The sequence below is a fragment of the Scaptodrosophila lebanonensis genome, unplaced genomic scaffold, assembly GCF_003285725.1.
Source record: "Scaptodrosophila lebanonensis strain 11010-0011.00,11010-0021.00 unplaced genomic scaffold, SlebRS2 tig00000001-arrow-pilon, whole genome shotgun sequence".
NCBI classification, from domain to species: Eukaryota; Metazoa; Arthropoda; class Insecta; order Diptera; family Drosophilidae; genus Scaptodrosophila; species Scaptodrosophila lebanonensis.
The window spans coordinates 6,756,902-6,779,065 of record NW_022060529.1 but is presented as its reverse complement, the minus strand read 5'-3'; the positions used below and the strand labels follow the sequence as shown (position 1 = coordinate 6,779,065).

Here is a 22,164-nt window from a genome sequence, read left to right as displayed (position 1 = left end):
CAGGGGGACATTCCAATAGGGAATGATAATATTAAACGTATCACAGATATGAAATAATTGAATTTGAATAATTGAAAGACTGTACGATTCTATAAATGATTTTATGTGCAAATTTACTTTATTGAAATGTGCACCTCCTGCAGAGTGGTATTCAGCTACTATTGTTTGAAACTTGGTTAAATAGCATTCTTGAAAATAGCATTCAATTTCAAGTTGAAATAAATTGGCTTTATTTTGTTAATTCAAAAAAAAGAAATACATACTCCAAATACATATTCCGAAGGACACAAACAATTAGTATACAATATCTAGAAATCATCATCACTTTTAAGGATTTCGTTTTGGCAAATTCGGTTTGACTCACTAAGTCCTTGTCCTTAATGTTTTGGTTGCTTGAATATTCAAGTCAAAATGAAAATACGTGTTATTGGTTTTATTCGATTCACAAAGAAAATACTTCATAATGAACAAAATTAAAGTAAATGTTTAATGTTTCCTATTTACAACAAATATACAATATACAATTGGTTTCTATAATACAAATGTTGTTTTCTTTCTTATATTTAACAATCCCATTATTATATTGATATTTGGCACATAGTTGACTTAATATCTAAATTTTGGTATTTTCTTCAATCCATGTTAAATACAAAGATATATATTTATTGTAGCACTGCAATAAAATATTTGATCCTTACACGAATCAAACAACAATCAGGCTGAACTTCAATTAACAGCAAGTACGGTTTACCTTAATAATCGAGTAAGCAGATATATAAATATATAGATTTATATGTATGTAAATATATATATAACGAGAAAGAGAGAGAGAGAGAGACTGAACAAACGATAAAGCGGAATGGCTTTGTCCTATTTTTGCACAACTACAAAAATTAGCAAGCTTTCGTTGGCCTTCTCTGCATGTCTTGTGTCCTCTTTTCTTAGATACAAATATAAAAACCATTTTGTTTATATTTACAAGAAAAGAGAAAAGCGCACTCTAAATGGGACATTAACACTTGACGCACGTCCTACGGCCGTGACCATTTCCTAACTCCTAACTCCACCTCACCTTCAGGTGGGCGTTGAAGGTTCGGATTGCTAGACGAAACTCTCCTGACGTGTTAAATTGAATTTGAGACCGGAAGCTGGCGCCGCTTTTGACAGACTGGCACTGGTCTGTGCCTCGGGCGTCTGGTGGCCACTGCTGAACAAGGATGGTGACTGGGTGGTCTGCAGCAGTAACTGCTCCTGCCGATGGGCATGCAGCAATTGTCGCGCCAACTGCGAGATGTCACGACTGTGCACTCCACTGTTGTCCAGGAGGGAGCTCGTCGTCCCCACCGAAGGGATAGAAGCCAGCGACTGCTGCAGCAGATCTGGCAAACGCCACTGCTCCAATAGCTCGGCGGCCAGCGCCGGGGAGTCCTGAGCGAGACGTGTGAGCGTATGGAGAATTGCCTTGATGCTGCGCCGCTGCGATTCACACTCGGCACGTGAGCCGTATGTCTTGTAGAACTCCGCTTGGTAAACGGACGTGATAAAATTTATGATGATGCCGTTCGCCAAGTGACTGTGGCACTTCTTGTTCAGCGACATATTGTGCAGCATCGCAACGATTTGCTCCTGTGGACGAGAAAGCGAAAGCGGAAAGTGCTGATGAGCAAAAGATGTGGCAAAAGGAAGTAAAACAGACAGGCTACACTCCGAAAAAAAGAAGGAAAACTGAATGAAATTCACAAAAAGCTGCAAGTTCCAATTAAATACTAAATGTGAAATTGCAGATTAGAGTTCTTCCCGTATTCCGTCATTTAAAAAAAAATATAAATAATGATATTTCAGCTGAAATAGCTAATATAGTATATTAAATAATTATTTTTGAAAATTAAGATAAACTGAATAAAGAGCAGTGCCGGTAACTTTACTTAGAATATTGTCTTAGCATATACCTAAGCTATTCAAATCAAAAGGATCTAATTTACTTATTTGTGACATTATTAATTAGCTCCAATGTCTCCATATTTTAGGTTGCAGATCTTTTTAAATACATTTTTAATTCCGAATTTCCCATTCTTTCGATTTGTGTAGGATGAATAGCAAAATCGACAAACACAGGTAGATTATTCTTTGAGTGTAGAGCTGAGTGTAATGTCGGAATGAGAAATCTGTTAGCTGTTTCGGCATCAGAAAAAATTGCCTCACAAATGCAGAAATAAATTTTACGAGTGCTGTTTCCACTTCCCCCTTTTCTCCATCCCCCTGACTATACAAGCAGCCATCCCCTCATGCGGAATGCTTGTGAAAAGGTTTCAATGAGATTGAAACTTGTTTGTGTTTTAGAAATTCAGTCACTTACATAGAGGAACACACTGGCCTGTGGGCAATCCTGCTGCTGTTCCAGGGTGTCGATCAACTTGAAAATAGCCTCGTTCGACATAATGGAGTAGTGTGAGGTTATCTCCATGCGACTAAGGTTGTTCAGGGCGGCAGCGCACAGCAGCAAAGTCTGTGGGCAGCACTGGGGCGTTAGTAGCGAAGACAAGCCGGCAATTAGGGACTCGGCGCAGTCCTTTAGTCCGTTCACGCGATGATCCGTGCCATGCCAGGCGGCCGTAATCTGAGCCAGCAGTGAAACTGCCTCTCGTCGCTCAATGTCACCTCGCTTTTGGCCACCCTGAAGAATGTCCCGCACAATTTCAATGCCTCCACAGGTGCCCAACTGGGCAATGGCCTCTGGAGCACAGCAAAGAGTGGCCAAGGCGCGCAAAGCCAGAGCACGCACAGAGCTGAGCTTGTGATCCAGAACAATGATGAGTAATGCCCGCACCGCCTCGTTCTGTACAAATGCGTCTGTGAGAGATGCAAAGCCGTCGTAGTCGATGTTCATCAGTGTGGCCACCATGTTAATGTTAGCCCTCAGCAGCAGATCGCAGCGGCTCTGCTCGATGCTCAAAACCAAAATGCGCACTAGGCGCTCCAAAATCAGACGAATGGTGATCAGTGTGTAACGCTTCAAGAGCTGCAAGTCCTCCAGCAGGGATTCGAGATTGATGTAATGCTGACGTTCCAGGGAATAGCCCGTGTCCTTAATTATAATCCTAATCTGTTCTAGATGCTGCTCGTAGCGTCTTCGCTCCACTCTCGCCTCACTGAAGAAGATTGCACGGCGCTCCAGAACGCGTATGAAGTCCGAAAGATGGGCCAGTAGTTGACTGGCGCCCGAAAGCGCTTCCTGGAGTGTGCCAGCGGGTTGGACTCCACTCAACACGCGCTCGTTGCGCTCGAAGTCAACTTGGAGTGCTAGCGACTGTTGCTGAAGCTGACGAATGAGCTTAGCCACTGCACTGGTGGTGATCGTAAAGTTCTTGTAGGCCTCCTGGGCGATGGACTTTGTTTGCAGAGTGCACATGACTTCCTGCTCGCAGCTCCAGCGCTCCGATTGCAGCCAACTCTGCACAGAAGATGTGAAGGGGAGCGGTACATCAAAGGAAGGTCGTTCTTTTGTGGCTACAGCCCTCGCATTTGGTGTGCTTGTACTCGCCGTAAACCGTGCAGAACTCAGGCGCAACGGCGACGCCTCAAATTTGAGAGTGAGGTTAGCATCCTCTTGTTCGTGCTCTTCGCCCGCTCCTAGCAGGACTGTTTCATTATTGTAGGGTGGCGGCGCCTCCCCCAAATATACCGTCTCATTATTGTACGGTGGCGGAGGTGAATCTTCATCCGAATCTGCCTCCGCCTCTATTTGTTTGCTGTGTCTTTTATGGGTCGGCGAAAGCGGCTGTGTAGATTTTCGCACAACACGTTTGCGACGACGGGCTGTGGCACGAGGCGGCGTCGCCTCCAGCATCTGGGTATTCGGCCTATCTTCATCATGCTCTTCTTCATTGTGCTCGTCGTCAAACTGCAGCTGCCGTTGCTTCTTGTTTTGGCTCAACTGCAAGTTATCCAATTGCTCAAACAACTTGCTGCGGCTGGCCTCCAATTCCGCATCGGAGGATATGGATGCGAGTGATGCGCCGCTGAAGGAAATGCGTCGTGTGACGCTCACAAGAGGCGAGTAGAATGACGAGTTTCCAACGCGACGTACTACTGTGGGTGGTGTGGCCACAGACCGCACCGAGGTGGGTGAGGATGAAGCATCGCTACTGTTGCACTTAGAGTTAGGCGTCACTGGAGCTGTTGTGGTGAAGGTTGTGGAGGCTGTGGAGGTTGTGGCTGGGCGAGAGCTGTGCGATTCCTCGTTGTCAGAGAAACCCGAATCCTGTTCGGAAGACAAACAATATCGGTTACTTTTTAAATATTACACAAAAATCTAGCTAGTAGAACAGTACATGCCCTTTAAAGGACACATATGTATACATTGAGTGGCCATCTAACCAACATACCTGACTACGCAAGCTGCCAGGACTGTCATGCTTATGCCACGAGAGCTTCGAACTATTCTGCTCATCTTCCACTTCCTGAATGCACGAAAGATTTCCAATCCCGTATGTTTTGAAAGTGTGCGGTTCAATCTGTTGGGGTTGTTGTTGTTGCTCCTGTTGTTGTTGTTGATGTTGTTGTTGCTGTTGCAGGGCGCTGTCCAGTGACGCTGGCTGCACTGTTGGTTGAGCGTATTGTGAATAGTAACCGCCACCGGTGAAGCTGCTGCCCCCCAGATAATTGTCGGAGCCCCACCAGACTTTGCTGTAGCTGCGTTGAAAGGCCATTCCAATAGTGTTGTTGTGGTACTCTGATTGTTGTAATTATTGCCTGGCCTGTAAATATACAATTTGTTTTTAGAATCTCAATTAAATTATTTCAATTCTCTTCAAATGTAACATTCATCCCATTAATCTTCTATAGAGCGCTTTGTTATCAAATGTTTTATCAACAACAAGAATTCGATAATATAATGTCTATTTAAGCCCGGTGTATCTATTTCGCTACTTCGACGTGATGGTATCATCCAGTTTGATGAGGAATATATTACATTTAATTAGATTATTTGGAACTTCATTTAATTTTAAGTCAACTTTACTTTTTTTATGACTTTATTTGCTCGTTATAAAGGTATAATGGGTGCATAAGGTTTGTGTAATGTATGTAACAGAAAGGAGGAACCGCCTTCGACCCCATAAATTCTTAATCAGCATAATGAAACGAATCGATATAGCCATATCCATCCGTTTGTCTGGTTAAACGCCTGGATAGCCATATCCATCCGTTTGGCTGGATAAACGCCTGGATATGGCAGACGATTGAGCCCACATTAACCAAACTTGGTATATACATAGTTTCTTCTAATAACCAACCATCATACTTCACTGTAGCATTCTCTCTTGTTCATCATAATTAAATACAATTATCTCTTTAACAAGAAGAATACTGTCTCTCTGGCAAATAAAATGCCCCCACCGTGTCGGATTCGTTAATATATATTTTTGTCATTTTTATAGGCTTTTTTATTTCTTTAGTTTTACTTAGTTTAAGTTCTCTATTGTATTGTATTGATTTTTTTTTATGTACATCGACTGCATTGTTTGTCGATGGAAATAAATAAATAAATGAAAATAATTTGTATTTTTAATTTAGCACTGAATATGAGTCGTTCAACGCAAATATAAAATCAAAGTGTCAATAGCGTTGCCAAAATGTAAATGCCCCGCTCACACGCTCACAATTTACAGACCCTACGCCCACTATGCACCAATATTTGTATATGCGGTTGCACATTGCTTTAATATCCGTTTGACAAAAAATTAAATTTCCGCTGTGCGACACAAATCATTATTTTAATCAATAAATGTGTACATCTATCTGCCAGACTATCAGTCGATTTCGTCCGCCCACCATTTGACCTGGCTATGTTGAACCATAAAGTGAAATGAAATGCCAATTTCGAAATGTCTCATGCCGCTGGCTGTTTTGGCGGCTCACGTACACGTGTGTACATTTGTATGTACATACACGTATATATAACTACACACATACATATTTAATTTACTTGTGTGCTGGAGACTAGTTCAATGGCCGGCCCATGACCTAGCCACTTATTGAACTCCTGTTCTTTGCCACTCTATATACTTCAGTATCAAAGCAGGTATTCCTCAAACAAACACGCCCACAAATTATTTGTATGTTTACCCTTCATTGTTGCCCAACACTTGGTAGCCAGACAGTTAGACAGACGTTCTCGGTCACCGTCATGACTTTGTTATCAAAATAACATTTGACATATGGCAGATATAATTAGAGGCATACTGCAGATTTAGGTGTATTTTCTGTGCTAGGGTCGCATCATGCATAATGCATACGAATACATAATGTACAATTTAATGCCGTTATAATTTCAAAATAATTGATGTGATACCAAATTGTTGGCTTGGCCGGCTCCCGACCATTTATGCAGATTTTACAGCCCAAATGACTTTTGTTGACTGTGTCCAATGAAGGGAGCGCTTTTGCTGTTGTGATTGTTGTTGTTGTTGTTGGTTGTGGCTGCTGTTGAACTTTGCGCCGAACATGTTCGAAAGTGTAGCACCTGGTCAAGGCTGACTGACCACATTTTGGGAATTTCGGCATTTATGCAAATTGAATAAAATAATTATGCGAGATATTTGGGCGCAGGGACACAAAAGCAATATTATATGATTAAACACATATTTTATATATTTACTTAATAAGTTAAAAAGCATGCAAAAGATTAAGATTAAAGCACTGCCTACTGTTTATTTACCATAATTTGGTGTTATCGATAATTCCCCAGATAGGTGATGTTTCCCGAGTGCCTCTGGTTTGAATGCTTCTTATTAAAAATATAAAACTACAGGGTCAGTGATTTTTGGAGTGTGAACCTTGGCAACATAAAACATAAGTTTAATTCGGATGATCCTAAACTATAAGCCCAACTGTTAAACTCTTTAATAACAAATTTTGGTATTATGAAAAGATCTGAATTTACCAGTACACGAGTTAAGCAACCTTAACGATGTTATGAAAAGCCCCATATTTCCATACAGCTTTTCTATACAGTTTACATTTAACCGTGAATTAGCCAGCTAATAATAGCAAGTAGCTCAGTATATATATACCTGTAGTATACTACATACAGGGTGCGCCATCTTTTATGTCTGTATGTAAATATTGAATAACTTTGTCATTAGCGAACCGATTGACTTGAGTAGACCAGTGTTGAAAACCTCAGTTCAAGAAATTGTACAGAACCAAATTAAATAAAAATATCTCATACTTGAAAATCGGTTGTTTATTTTCAAAGATATTCAATGTTTACATACCGACATAAAAGATGGCGCACCCTGTACTTTATAAATAAGAAGATAGAACAATGACACAAAACCTTAATTATATTACGGCCATTTGAATTGTTGTGGCCTGCGTTTAATTATCCTCGTTTACCATAATTTTAAAATATTATGAAGCAGCTATTTCGTCCAATGTTTAATGGAAATTTTTTGCTTTCCTGTTTGTGTGTTGGGCATGAATGGAAAGCCACACTCCCCTTTTGACAAATATTAATAGTGGAATTTTGGGCAAACCACAATCCATATCTTCACAGAATTTGAGGCTACGAAAAGTTCAATGGAAATGCGTAATATTATTCCTTTTTATAGCCTGTACCCAAAGGGTGAAAGGCTATACTAGTTTTGTGCGCATGTATGTAACACACAGAAGGAGGCGTGGCAGACCCCACAAAGTATATATATTCTTGATCAGGATGAGAAGCCGAGTCGATATAGCCTTGTCCGTCCGTCCGTCTGTCTGTCCGTCTGTCTGTCCGTCTGTCCGTATGAACGCAAGGATCTCAGAAAGTATAAGAGCTAGAATAACCAAACTTGGTTTCCATATTCTCCTAAGACCGAGAAAGTACGAGTTTGAGTTTTTTTTCGATGCACCCCCCCACTCCCCCGCAATTCGTGTTTTTTCTTATAACTTCCGTAATTCTCGGAATTTTGAAATCAATTTTGGTAGGTACATCCAGTTAGTACTAATGTGTCCGTGTGACAAATTTCATCATGATAGGTCAATTCTGAAGAAAGTTATAGCCATAAGTAAAATCGCTGCTCATGCGCTGCCTCTATCGGCAGCGCTGCCCGCAGCTGTTGTTGTTGTTGCTGCTTTGGTTCAACTTTGTGCTGCATACATACACGCATATAAACACGCATAGGTACGTGATGTAAATGTATGCTGTTAAAACTAAACATAAACATATATTCTAATTTAATTTAATTAATTAATTCATTAATTTTTTTTAATAATTTAATTTTTTTTTTTAATTTTTTTTTTTTAATTTTTCTTTTTTGTGGAGAGTACAGGCTATTTTACTGTCGGGCTTGCTCGACTGTAGCGTTCTATCTTGTTATTAATATTGCTCTTAAGCGTACAATATATATACGCTATTTTTTTGTTAAACCTAATTGGTAACAAGATTATTTGCCTTACAGATGAAAAATAATTTAGCAATGGGCCCATTGTAAAATTTACAGCAGTGTAAAATTTGTATTTATAATATATAGTACAATATTATGGACGCTTTTTTCGTTCGTTTATAGACGAATTCCTCAAATGAGTTACATTATTTTTTCAAAACGACTATATATTGATTACTTAAATTGAATACGTAAAAATGTTCCCAGCCACAATTACTAGGCACAATAAATATGGCGCAATTGCGTAATACGTACACATTGCGACGCAGGCACAGGCACATGCCCAGTCCTGGTCCAAAGGATCAAGCCCATGCCGGTGGCTTGTGTGCGCGAGGCGATAAAAATTAACGATACTTAATACCAATATTGAAAATCATTAAGTGATTTATGTGCCACACACAAGCGCAGACAATGCAAAAAAAGAAACTGCTGGAAAACAAAACCAACACATGGCCCATACGCACGAATATATAGTATGTACTATCTGTATGGTATGAATATTTTTGCCAATTAATATTTTCAGTTGCCGGCAGCCATTATGTTAAATGCTGGCCCATGTAGTGAGCACAAATCAAAAGAAAGTGCATTGCGTAAAAAGTAATCCCATAAAAAAGTTGCAACGCATTTCCGCAGATAAAGCAATTAGCTTAAAAATTGTTGTTGAGTTTTCCCACCATCATTTTGAAAACGCTATTTAATAGGTTTCTGTGGAAGTGCAAATAGTTTAACAAAATATTCAATAATGTTTCTTTTATTGCAATTATTAACATGCCACGCACAACAAATGCAAATAATATTCTTTTGTATTAAAGCAAATTAATAAATATGCTAAGGTTCAGGGAGGTTAGGTTTTAAAGCATGTTCGAAATAATACTATACATTATTTGTCCTGATATTCCTTTGTACAAAACACAGACACGTTTTCGCTTGAACATTCATTTTCCACATTTCAATTAAATACTACTTATAAAATATTCTTTTGCACAAACATTTATGCATATTTCCAAAGGCCACATTTTGAAAGTCAATTGCCAACGATTCACAAAACAAAAATTACGAAGGACAATAGACATGCCAACAACGAAATATGAAACAAAGACAAAATCAATCTATCAGTAAAGTCCACAAGGGATGTAATTATAAATTTTAATAAGCACCGCCATTCGCAGTAATAATTTCTTGAACATTTCAGTTACGTCCTGACGAGTGTGAGACTGTTCGATTAGCTTTACGTATGTGTGTGTGTGTGCGTGCAATTAACAAACCGCGCCACATAAATTTTAATATCGAATATTCGTTTTTGGGTTTTCTTTGTGGGAGTGTGCTTAATCAAGATAAACGAGCGCGACGTTACGTATACGCCACCAAGTAGAAACAAAAGTTATGCTGTACCCGTTAGAAATGTATTCCATATTATATATATATATGAAAGAATGGAACAAGTTCCAAGAAACACGAAATTCGTAATAGACTTTCAAATTTTCTATTGAAAGGCTACAGTTTAGTGATTTGTAGAACTAAATTTTGTTGCGCTGATCTGGGATATAATAGTTTTGAAAGGGTGAGTTTTATTTCTACATCCTATCTCGAATATTTTCTTTATAAATGTTATTTTTCTCAATGAATTTAACTAAATGAACCAGAGGGCCGAACTAGTTCCGGATCGCACAACCTTAGCAGATACATCAAGCTGCGTCAAGTCTATAGCATTGAATGGGGCAGTTTTGGAGCACTGAATGCTAGGGGGGTAGTGAAAGCCAGCACCAATTTGTTGTTGCTACATGTACAGCTACATACATATATATACATATATAATTTAATCAACGTGGTACATCGTTAAGCACCAGCGTTGAGGTGTAACTCTGCACCGCCGCCTTAATGACGGTCGTCTTGGTAGATGTGGTGAGATTGTTGCTGCTTGGTGTCGTTCCGTTTGCATCAGGTTGCGCCTTCGCCACCGCATCCTTGGACTCATCGTCCGCACACCCAATAGTCGTGACCTGCACGTTCGTTTTCGTGAGTCTCGGTACGCGTGACGATAGGGGGGATCGGGCACCTGTGGCGATACCAGACACGCTGTAGCTGCCAGACTCATCGTCGCTGTAGTCGCTCGTTAGGGCGCTACTCCTCACTGAACTACTATAGGAATATTGGGGCGTGTAGATCCGCTCGATTCCTGCACCTCCGTTTGGACTGTTGGGTTCTGGAACGGAACTGCTTGAATTGCTCTTGTTGTTGGTGTTGCTGCTGGGCAAACTATTATCATTGTTGTTGTTATAGCGATGCTGTTGTTGTTGCAGCGTTGTGGTGGAGGCCGCCGTAATGTCCTCCTCGGAGATGTCATCAAAAGCCGGCGGCGGTGTGGACATTCCCGAGAGCATTGTGAGCGTGGGCGGTCGCTGGGCGTTTGACTGTGAAGGCGTACGTTGGGGCGTCGAGCGCATTACGTTGGAATTGGCTGACGTCTTACGCTTTGACGGGGAATGCTTAAGCGGAAATGTGGGCGTCTTCTTGAAGACTTGCTTGGCCATGGCCTCTTGGAAACGCTTCGCGTAAAAGGAGGGCCGACACACAGAGACTGTATCGCCATTATAGAGAATGCTCTTGAATGTGTGCTCCAGTTTCTTCTCCAGGCGATAAGATTGCAATATATCAATTATGCCGATATAGAGAATTAGTCTCTCGTCATCTGCCGAGCGAGCCGGAATACCGCCAGCAGGTACATCCTCATCTTCCTCTAGAGTTACATCCATGTCAGCAGTTATAGATTCCATGGCTGTGGAGTGGGCTACCAGGCGCTGACGATTCATGCTCCGAGTGCGGTTCAGAGCTGCGCCTGATGTGCTGGCTCCTGCACCTGCGCCAGCAACCAATGAGCCCGTGGATGCCACTGTGGGTAGCTGTTGGGTATTAAACGGTGTCTGATCCGCTTCCGGCGCATCGTCGACCACTTGCGCATTGGCATCCTTGCGTTGCAACTTGGCACGTGCATTCAAAATGCGCTCCTCACGCTTTTCCTGGGCTGCACGATCCAAATTGTGAATGCCCACCAGCAGGGAATAGTCCATTATTTGGAAACTCTCTAGTACCATGCAGTCGCGCTGGATGGTCTTCATCAGCGCATTATATTTGTCCGTCTCGAGGAATATACCGTTAGGATGATGCTCTTGAAAATCGAGATCCTTATATGTGGGACTCGCCTTCTGTCTTTCTGCCTTCGAGGCCTTGCGTCGGAATGTGGAACCTTTTAGATCGTACTTTGCATGCATTTTAATGTCCGAGGGCAGTAGATTGTTCATCGCGACCAGACGCACGTTTTTGGAATTGTAATGGAAGCAGTAGAGTCCAAAGAACTTTGGCAATAATGTGCGTGGGTTTTGTGACAAATTCATGTAGTAGCCGGGCAAAAGTTTTTGCAAAAACTCGCATTCCTTTTTCTGTACTGTCTTAATGATAAACTCATCATCATCGGTCAGATAAAATATAGAGCCTGAAGCTCCCGGATTTGAAAGCTCACGCAATGGGGACGCACACATGGACATTAGAAAGTCATCGGGTGCTATGCCAAAGAGATCTCTGAAGTAGCGGAAGGCAATGGGTGCATAAACTTTAAATCTAAAGTCGCTGTAGTGATGGGCTGGCGTCAGTGATGATCCGTCAGGTGGAAATGAGATTGACTCCATTTCCCAAAAGTCCTTCATAAGAAGATCTCGTTTTGGCTTGCTTGCCAAGCTCCCGACTGTGTGCTGAATGCCCAATTGAATGGATCCCATGATCTGCTTTGACTGGATCTTCTTATAGGTGACCTCTCCACCCTCGGCAACGCGCCGATGACCAATCTTTTTTTCATGTCGGCCACCAGTAGTCGACGGATTGCGTGAGACCGCCGCATCCAGTGTGGAGCTGGCGCTACGCACCTTTGGTTGCGGTAATTGAGAAGCTGCAATACTCCACAGCTCCTGATTAAGTAAGGCAGAGCTCTCAAAGCCACCATGTTGACTAGCTGCATCATGGAATAGCTTTCTCGAAGTGCTCGGTTGAACGTTCGATGTGGGAGTTGAAGGCGCGGCAGGTGATGGCGGTATTATCGGTGAATGTGGAACAACCATAAAATCGTTGATAGAATTATGTGAACTACTTGTGGGTAATTGAATATCTGGGGGTTTTACAATGATTGCCGTCGTTGTTGATGCTTCATTGAGTTTCGTGGGCAGTGGCTGCTCCTCTTCTTCTTCCTGTTGCTCTTGTTCATCCCGGTGCTCCTGTTGATCCTTTCCCTGTACACCAATAGGCTTCAATTGCAACTCAATGCGTGTGTCCATTTTAGGGTAGCGATGTGTGGATATTTTCGTGCTGATTTGAAAGAGAAAAACAATATTTGCAGTGCTTTTCAACCTCTGTGTGTGTGTAGGTGTGTGTCATTCGATTTTAAACACTAACAACAGCAAAGCGCGCTCAATTGCAACCTCATTTCCATTAATTTTTGGATCGACACTATGAGTAAGACTTTGCGTGTGTGCTCATTTTTCTGTCAGTTGTGGCTTGTGATTAAACTCACAGAGAATTTGCAAGCAAATTGTCACGTTCGCTCCCACAAGGTATAATTGTTATACTATATGCATACATTTATACATAAATAAATACCTCGAACAACGACCATCATTGTAAGACTGATGCACAGAAGCCCGTAATGTGCCTATAGATTGATTTAAAATTACCCTGAGATCTTTCAATTGAATTTTCAACAGTTACTCATCCAAATGGATATCTGTCTGACGAATTCTGCTACTCAAAAACGACTTTATCTTTGCTTACACAAGAGCAAATAGAACCACAACAACAACTTCTACGACTACGCTCACAGTGATAATTTTTTATCGCAGAAAACAAATTTGAACAGAGAGCGAGAGAGAAAGAGAGCAGTTAAGCAGGCACCAAACCTCGAATAGGTGACTCTAAAACTGTGCAAGCGCTTATACAATGCATGATTTGAGAGCTAAAGCATCGTTCATACACGAATCGAAATGTATTTTATTTTTATTTAATTTCATTTCCTTTTTTCCACTCAAGTTCAATGAATTGCATTTATAAAAACCAAATCAAATTGCTGATGTCCATTTGGAAATTGAATTTTCTAACGCTCTTTTCGAATTCATAAATCGTAGCAGCAACTGTTGTGCTTTTTTGTAGGCTTAAATTTGGTTACCAACTAATTGTACTTCTGCTGTATTTTCATCTGGGCATGAAATATTTCTTTTGTTTTTGCATGTCAAATGTTGTTGGATCCTAATAATTCACCGCACTATTCATTTAATAAACAAAAGCTTCACAAGTTTTCCCAATTTAATAACGAAAATGGCCTTTACAAGCGCTTTTAGCAATTTAAAAACTATAAAGTGAACACGTTTTAAGAGGGCAATATAATTGCAATTATGGCCAAAGAGCAGCAAGCCAAAATAGAAGCCAAAATAAACACAATTGTTTGCATATGGACGTTTAACCGGCGGCCAACTAGCTGCCAGGTACATACATACATACAAATGTAGGCATATACATATACAAGTATATATGTGTAGATATTTGCATAAACATAGATATTTGAATTTATCAAAGTATGCGGTCTAAAGACAGACAATTAAGCACCTCAATGCAACACCAAAATGGGCGTATACAAGTACACATCATTTTTTATGGCATGGTAGTATGTGAGTATTCTGGTGAGTTTATTTTTGCACATGTCACCCACTAGGTACAAAAGCTATATTCGTATCTGTATCTATAACTTACGCACACGCATGTCCACAACGATATTTAACATAACGGAAAATTTTCCAACGCATTTCTCTTGAATGAAATAAATATAGGAAGTATGTATGTTCATAAGTATGTATGTATGTATATGCAAAAAGTTGGCATGAAAAACATAATAAAAAAAAGAATAATGTGTGGGCGTCCTAGCCTGTCGTGGAATTTTATCTTATCACCGTTCGAAATGGAAACAATTTTACGATTTTGCGCCGGCAAGCGACAACGAAATGTCGAAATGTGTGAAATTGTTGTATAAGCGAGCCACCGCTTAAATGTTTAATAACGTTCGGGTTTTGTAAGCTCGACATTATGTATGGCAATTAAGTCACAGTTTGACTGCCACTGGATGAATGCGATAGAAAAAAACTACAACACGAGTACATATGCACAAGCCAGAGAAGATACAAAACGAACGTCCCGCTGTTGGCCGTATCCGCCATTAGAGGGGTATAGTATAGCATTGAAAACAGAAATACATTTACACCAATATTTACATAGATACATACATTTGTATGTATACATGTGTTAGTGTGTTGTTGTCGTTGCTTTTGTGGTATGTTTATGAGCTTGCAATTAAACGCGTTGCTGTTGCTTTTTTGTTTGTTGATAAATTTATTAGCGTACTTACACAAAATGCTCGAGGAAAATCGCCAAAGGTCAGAACACAGCGCACAGGGTAAATCTCTTTATACTTGTGTGTGTGTGTATCTATGTTTATTATGTGTATGAATGTTGTGAATACTGCGTGCAACAAGTTGTTGCTGCTGTCGTCTTCGCCCTTTAATTGTTGTTGTTGCTGAATCCAGTAATGTCTGTGCGGAGCAGCCTATTAAAATACAGTGCGTAATTTCTCTTTGCAAAACTAGGCAATATTTTAACAATGTTTTTATGTGCACAAATTTATGTGCGCGGCTTCTCGTTTGTCTATTTTTCTATGTATATATGTATTTGTATATTTAAAAGCACGATCGATTAGCGTTTATTTTCCCGCATATTTTGTAATTGCACAGCTAGCCAGTTCAGTTTGTCGTTCTTTGTAGTTGCTGTGGCGTCAGAGTTCGAATTCCAGTTGATAAATTGCTTTCATAATTTAAATTTTTGATGAACGGCAATTTCAATGAGCCTCTGTCTCTCTATACTGTGATTCGTTGTGTGCGTATGTATGTGTAGGTTGTGATGACGTCGTCGTCGTCGACAGCAGCGGCACACAGGCCGCACTTTTTATGTTTCCCAGAGCAGCAGCAGCGGCCAGCGCATTTTGTTGCTCCAAATGTTTTTCCACACGCGCACCGACAAAACAAAACCAAATTTGTTTGTAAATTTTGTCACTTGAATTTGTTGCCGCTTTGTAAAGGAAGTTAAAAACAAAGTGAAAATTAATTCCTTTTCTTTTTTATGAACACAGCGCGAGAGCAACTCAAGCGACGACAGCTGTCCAAGTCATACGCGCAGTATGAGTCAACGGAATGAGCAGGCGATGTCAGCGCGAGAGACTTGAGCGCGTGTGGAAGCAGTACAACTATATATCGTAGCAAATGTCTGTAATATGTGAAAAAGAGGGCGCATCAGTGTGGTGCTCTGTTTCGCCGCTACCCAGCACTGAAAAGCGGAACTGCCAGACCGTTTTAAAGCGCCACCTGGGCATGGCCAACAAAGATCGTTTGTAACGCCTTTTCGAACCGTGCAATTAACAATGGACGCTACCGCTTCATTTGCGCCCAATGACCGGGAATTGCAAATGGGAACGCGTCAATAAAGAGAAAATGCCAGTAGATAGAGAACTGCGTGCCAAAAATCTAATTAAAAATATAACACGGCTAAACATAAACTCACTTAGCCGCCAGCTGAACTAATTAGATTAAACTTACACAGAGCGATGGGCTAGGGAAAGAACAAGTCTACGGGCGGACAGTACTTACACGCGAAGCCAGCTAAGGCGTCGCCGTCTTCGTTGTGGCTGTGTTGTTGACCCAGCCCATGAGGTGTGAGCTGTTAACGCCGCGACTAACAACTTAATTCGCTCATTAACAAGGTACAGTGGTCTGTGTCCTCCAAAGTAGCCACAAATCTATAGTATAATAGCTTGCTTAAATGTTTTAAGAAAATATTCAACAACTATTTAAAGGACACCACTTCTAAATACAAGGAAACTAAGTATTAATAAGGTTTTAATGTAATTTTTGTAACTTTTTCTTCGTAACCATTCTTGAAATGCGGTTTATGCTTTTACTTAATTTGTATATATTTTATATTTACGAATTAGGTTAAGGTTTAAAAATACCTTTAGATTTTAAATGTTTTAGTTTGTAAACATAAAAATGTAAGTATATTAAGGAATTTTCAAGCACTCTAAATAAGATTTAAAGATATTTCGCCCAACCACTATGCGGTGGACAACGACACCAGTGTAATTTTCAATTTATTAAAAAACCGCATTACATAAAGAAAAACGACTTATAATCGATATTTATTGTCGACGATGAGTAATTTTAATAGAGCCACAGCGTGTGGCTCATTAAAATACAGATAGCGGGGGGGAAAATATATTCAGCCAACAAGTTACGGCTAAGGAAATGAGCGCGCTTGCTCATTACAAATGCCCAGCAGCCCAGATGGGGAGGCGTTGACAACAACAGCAATAACGACAACAACAACAAAAAGCAAATGCCAATGCCATATAATCAGAAAATGGTTTTGTTCGCTTTTATTTTCATTTTCTGCTTCTTCAACATCATATACAAATTGCATTGTGGCGCGAAATTAATGGCAACAACAATTGCCACGGATCGTGTTTTGTAAAAAAAATAAAAAATAACACACACACAATGAACTGTTCGAAGAAAAAGGTGTGGCAAAGGCAAATTGAATGAATTGTTTAGTTAACTATTAGAGAAGAAAAGGCCGTGTTTTAAATTCATATGTAAATCCTAATAATTTCTCGTTTTATTCACGATGTGAGTGCAAGAACAAGCATTACTTCATTTTGATTCTAATAATGCATAGTTGGAAGCTTTTAAGATCCCACGATTTGTGTAGATATGCTGAGGTATTTATGTATATTTTAATGCTATGCTTTGTATCATAAATATATATCTTAAGATATATACATATATATTAGTTTCGAAGCACCAAAGATAGTTCTTAAGCTTGTTTTTGTATTATTTAATGCGGCAATTAAATGCGCTTCATCAAGTTGAGGTGGAATGAAAAGCTTTCAATAATTTATGCAACACACGCCGCACAACAGCAACCACACAAACAACACAACCATTAAACAACAACAACAACAGAGACAAAGATGCCAACACTTAACGGCACTTTTTCCTATATATTCGGGTGGTTTGTACAAAAGCAGAAGCAACTTGGGGAAAAAATTGTTGTCAGTTCATCGCTTCAGATATTTTAGCATACGCCGTCGATGATAACAAAAGCAATTCTTTCTCTGTTAAGTTTCTCATAAATTGTGTAAGCGCTGGTCAGAAGTGTTGAGAGAAAAACAGAAAAATAATTTTATAATTGAATCCTTTTAATTGAGGTCGCTGGAAGCCACAACAACAATAAAAGCTGTACACAATCGATTGCCAGCCAAATTAAAATTAATCCGAGATGCGAGTTGAAATTTTGCAATATTTATGAGTGGCACATAATTATTTATGCCCGTTTAAATGCTTTAAGCATTTAAGCAAACACTGTTCAATATACTGCATCGAATATGGGGAAATTTTAATTTTTAGTGTCCTTTGTGAAATTGCAGAAGGAGCAGGGGACATTTAATTAATTTGTGAGTATAAAGTAGTGTGGCATGCGGGCAACTGCAAAATATGTATTAATAATAATTAAGTTAAAATGTATAGGCGAGAAAGTGCATAAAATATATTAATAGCAATTAAGCCAATATACATACATACATATGTATATGTACATGCATATAGTACCAGTATACATACATACATATGCATGTGTCATTACAACTAAAAGGCAGAAAGCTTCTTGCATTACTTGTGGGCTTAAAAGATAACAAGAAACAATGAGAGGATGATGGGTTATGTCACGGCCATTTACAGGATGTATAAAACCACCTACGAGAGCCTTTAATGTTGATGAGTCCTGAGCGAGAAAGTGCATGAAATATGTTAATAACAATTAGTCTGATATACATATACATATAAATTTGCTTGTACGGGCATATATAAAAAGAAAGTGTAAGAATAATTAAAATGCGAACGGTTTTTGCATCTTTTGGGTGCTTTATACGTTTATATTACAGGGAACAGAAGACCAATAACACTATTTAAAAAGTCGCTCAACAGATCTGGCGTACTCCCTCAGACCTGTTCGCTTTAATATTGATGACTCTGAAGATTAAAATATATTTATAATTGAAGTGTTTACAGTCATATGTTAACTGGGCTAAAAAGTCATTGTTTTTTGTTTACTTATTATTTGTGCACTAACAACCAGAATTCACATGCCATTATTTTTTTAAGCCGACATGACACATTTAACCTCTAGGGTCAGTTTGACTTTACACGGCTTTAGTTAATTAAGCGACTCTTCAATTATTAATCAGCTGAGCGGCTTTTATAGTTTTGGCATATCAATTTAAAATAAATACGAATAAATGTAAAGTCAGCGTAATAAATTGTTATTGTTGTGTGAAATAATACTGGCGCTCATTTCAGACACAACAGATTTTTAATTAATTGCTCTGTTATTGTAGTGACAAATAATTAATAATAAATCAGCATTTCAATTATTGTTTAATTGGGTTTGTGGGCTTAATGTGCGTCCTCTGTTTAGTTGCCAATGAGTCTACAGCTTGTAAATGCACAAACATTAAAATAATTAGGCTAATAAATAAAAAAATGAACATATTATGCGTACGAGTGTGTAGCTATTGATAAAATTAAAACCAGAAGCTTGTTTAATGCGTCGATAGAATTTTCAAAATGGCCGCATAATAGAATTGATTGTCAACAGAAGTGCAATACACGTCTCAAAGCTGCAATTGCAAGCGATTTGAGTTGAAGGTAAGTTGGAGAATAGTAATAACAATACTGAGAATGTTACATTTAACAGCCCATGTAAATGTCTGATACAGTGATGAACCATTTAGCTGCCCAACAAGTTAGGAAAACTCCATAAATGAGCAAAACCTCAATTTTGCGAAAAAGCTGATCCTGAGATATACTCGACACTAGTTCCATTCATTTCATCAGCGTTGAAAACTATCTGCCTTCTATAGCGAGTCTGTACTGTACTAGCTTTGTTACAAAAATTATTACACCTTATTTGGCACATTGGCATTTCATTGGAAAGCAATAAATAAATGAGCTGGTGAATTCTACTTAATTGCACAACAATTCAATTGCCAATACTATGTTGACTTGACAGCCATTTGGTTGGCATTTGCTTTGTCCGCGGTAACGGTAACAAGCAGTTATCTGTTAGTACAGATGTGTGTATTCAAAGAAAAACACCGTTGCTTTCGATTGTTTTGTCATTGATACCCATCTCTCATTGCAAAAAGTGATTGTTGCCAGCCACCGGGCACATTCAGGCTGAAACTGAGGCCAAGACTTATACTGATTCTGATTCTGATACTGACACTGATGATGATGATGATGGTGGTGTTGACTTGAACTGGATTGGCGTTTGCCGTCTGACGTGTGGTGTGGTCGCTTTTAATTGTCACTTCTCGTGTTGTTACAAATAGCTTCATGGTGATGCACTCAAAGAAATTTGTAATTTCTTAGCCAGAGGCAATGTAGCAGCCTAAAAGCCAAAGAAATTATCACCAGTCTACATTCACAGCTTATTAGAAAATGTAAATTGTTTCCAAACGTATTTGAATTAAATTCCACCACTAAGGAGGAAGGAGTGGAGACAACTTAATAGCGAATTAGAAGATTCTCGAGCCCACGACAATAGTTTTTGCAGAGGTCCGCATTGTGTTCATAATGAGACAAAATGGAAGTCAGACAAGTCATCAAAAATTGTATTTAATTTTTCAAAAGACAAAAAATATTTTTCACCTTTAGAGTTTTTTTTGCATAGACACTTACATGTAAGCTTAAATATGGGTTTCAGCTCAGAGTTTCGAATTTCATTTAATTTTGTAAGCATTGAATATTTTTCAGTGCATATCAGGAGCTGATCGGTCGGATGCAATTCGAAGCGCCTTGTAATTAGAGAGACAGTATTATACTGTAGAACTGTAGATTTCTGTTACGCACGGTCAGCGATCATTCATCTGCCGGCGCTCTACAAAAGTAAATATGTTTGCGGAATTGCTTAATCAAACAATCGAAATGTGTAATTTGTGGTAACCAACGTAAGCTCCATTCATTCAATTCTTCATTCAATCAATTTTGCGGATTCAACACCTCAAATCAATTTCCCATCATATATCTCTCTTGCAAATTAAGACAGCTTTGTAGGTGCTCCGAATGTCTGTCTTTCTGTTTACCTGACTTCCCCACTTATAAAGCACATGACTCATAGGAGCTACAAGCCACTCATAAAAAGAACTCAAATACTTATGTATGTACATATGTCTGTGAAAAAACAAACAAATGGCGTTGACGCAGAAAATTATCCCTGAGTCATGAGACGGCGCCTTACAATGACAGTGTATAGTTCTGGCGGCGGGATTACAAGCCCACCAAATAATGAAAAACAACAATCCACACGGGTATTATAATTAACAATATTTGAAGCTTCAAAAGTCACAGCTCTCAGTGAGGGGCGTCTCTTGACAGTTCGAGCGTTCATTTTATTTTGTTGACATTGATAAGCAGCGCAAATAGATATGATTAGGCACACAAACATACATAGGTACATATGTATGTATGTACATATTTAAGTATGCATGTATGTATGTATATGTGTAGGAAAGTCAACTAACCATAAATACTAAATATATTGGGGTCAAGTGTTTTATGGCCCCCAGCATAAAAGCTAACTAATATGCGATGGCATATTACTTTTATGGCTAACTTACCGTTTCGTTTCTATAAACAGACACAAAGGCACGCAAATAATCCAATTTTTATGTTGATGGCAACGTGTAGTAGCTATCGTTTTGGTTTTGTTGTTGTGGCTTTTCTTGTTTTTGTTGCTGTTGATAATGCGCCTCACGTTGATAAACACAAAAATATTTCAAGCACGTGTCAGTTGATTTTTGGTCTGGCGGCTGATTTACACAAGCGCGACACGCACACACACATGCACATAATAGGTAAACAAACACACGCACACAATAACTACGATCGATGAGGCACCCACACATGCACTTGATTACATTTCGGTCGTTTAGGTGCAACGGTAAGTTTTAACTGACGTTGACATGATAGGTCCACATACAGGACAACAAATTTAATTCAATTTGTATACAGTGAGTCGTATTGGAAACACTATTGCTAATTCAGAGTTCATAGATAGGTGTGAGCGATCGCCCTGCGTCTGCGCTGCTTGAACGTTGGATCGCGAATGCCGCTCGACAGCCGGCTGAGGCAGCTGAGGCGTCAGCGCCGTTGACTCATAACGTTAGCGTCGCTGCTGCCGCTACGCAAGGGAGAGAGAGAGAGCGCTTGTGCATTACCTGGACTATCAGCACAACGACAGCTGCTGTTATTGCTTTGCTGTGGCCTAGAGGTGGGAATAGACCGACACGACACTAACATAATAATAGAAACACGCACACGCATGCCCGCCATTCATAAAATATATTAGTATACAGATATTAATGAGACATTAAAAAAAAATCAAATCATATGAAAATAAAAGCAATTCAAGGAATTTTTTTTTCTAATTTGTTTAAATTTTAAACGCGCTTCTAAGTATGTGGGTTAAACTTTGACGTTTACAATACAAAATGTTATTTACGAAATGTACTTTTCTAACGAAAATACACATTTTTTATAAA

At 39.4% G+C, this 22,164-nt stretch overlaps 2 protein-coding genes across 3 annotated transcripts; both read right to left on the bottom strand.

Annotated features, from left to right (window-relative positions):
* Window positions 1-464: 464 nt before the first annotated feature.
* Window positions 465-21,698, bottom strand: LOC115620082. The gene is made up of 4 exons (XM_030513264.1): window positions 21,241-21,698; window positions 4,386-4,757; window positions 2,357-4,261; window positions 465-1,626 (listed from the first exon to the last, which is right to left on the bottom strand). Exons 2-4 carry the CDS (start codon window positions 4,707-4,709, stop codon window positions 1,102-1,104), a joined length of 2,754 nt encoding a protein of 917 aa, XP_030369124.1. The 5' UTR covers window positions 4,710-4,757; window positions 21,241-21,698; the 3' UTR covers window positions 465-1,101.
* Window positions 9,192-15,658, bottom strand: LOC115620083 (phosphatidylinositol 4-phosphate 5-kinase type-1 alpha). Of its 2 annotated transcripts, none has more exons than XM_030513265.1 (2): window positions 14,866-15,658; window positions 9,192-12,782 (listed from the first exon to the last, which is right to left on the bottom strand). In XM_030513265.1, the coding sequence occupies exon 2, from the start codon at window positions 12,749-12,751 to the stop codon at window positions 10,250-10,252; it is 2,502 nt and encodes an 833-aa protein (XP_030369125.1). In that variant the 5' UTR covers window positions 12,752-12,782; window positions 14,866-15,658; the 3' UTR covers window positions 9,192-10,249. The 2 variants fall into 2 exon arrangements, with proteins under 2 accessions (XP_030369125.1, XP_030369126.1); XM_030513266.1 differs by lacking the exon at window positions 14,866-15,658 and adding an exon at window positions 13,074-13,171.
* Window positions 21,699-22,164: the final 466 nt, after the last annotated feature.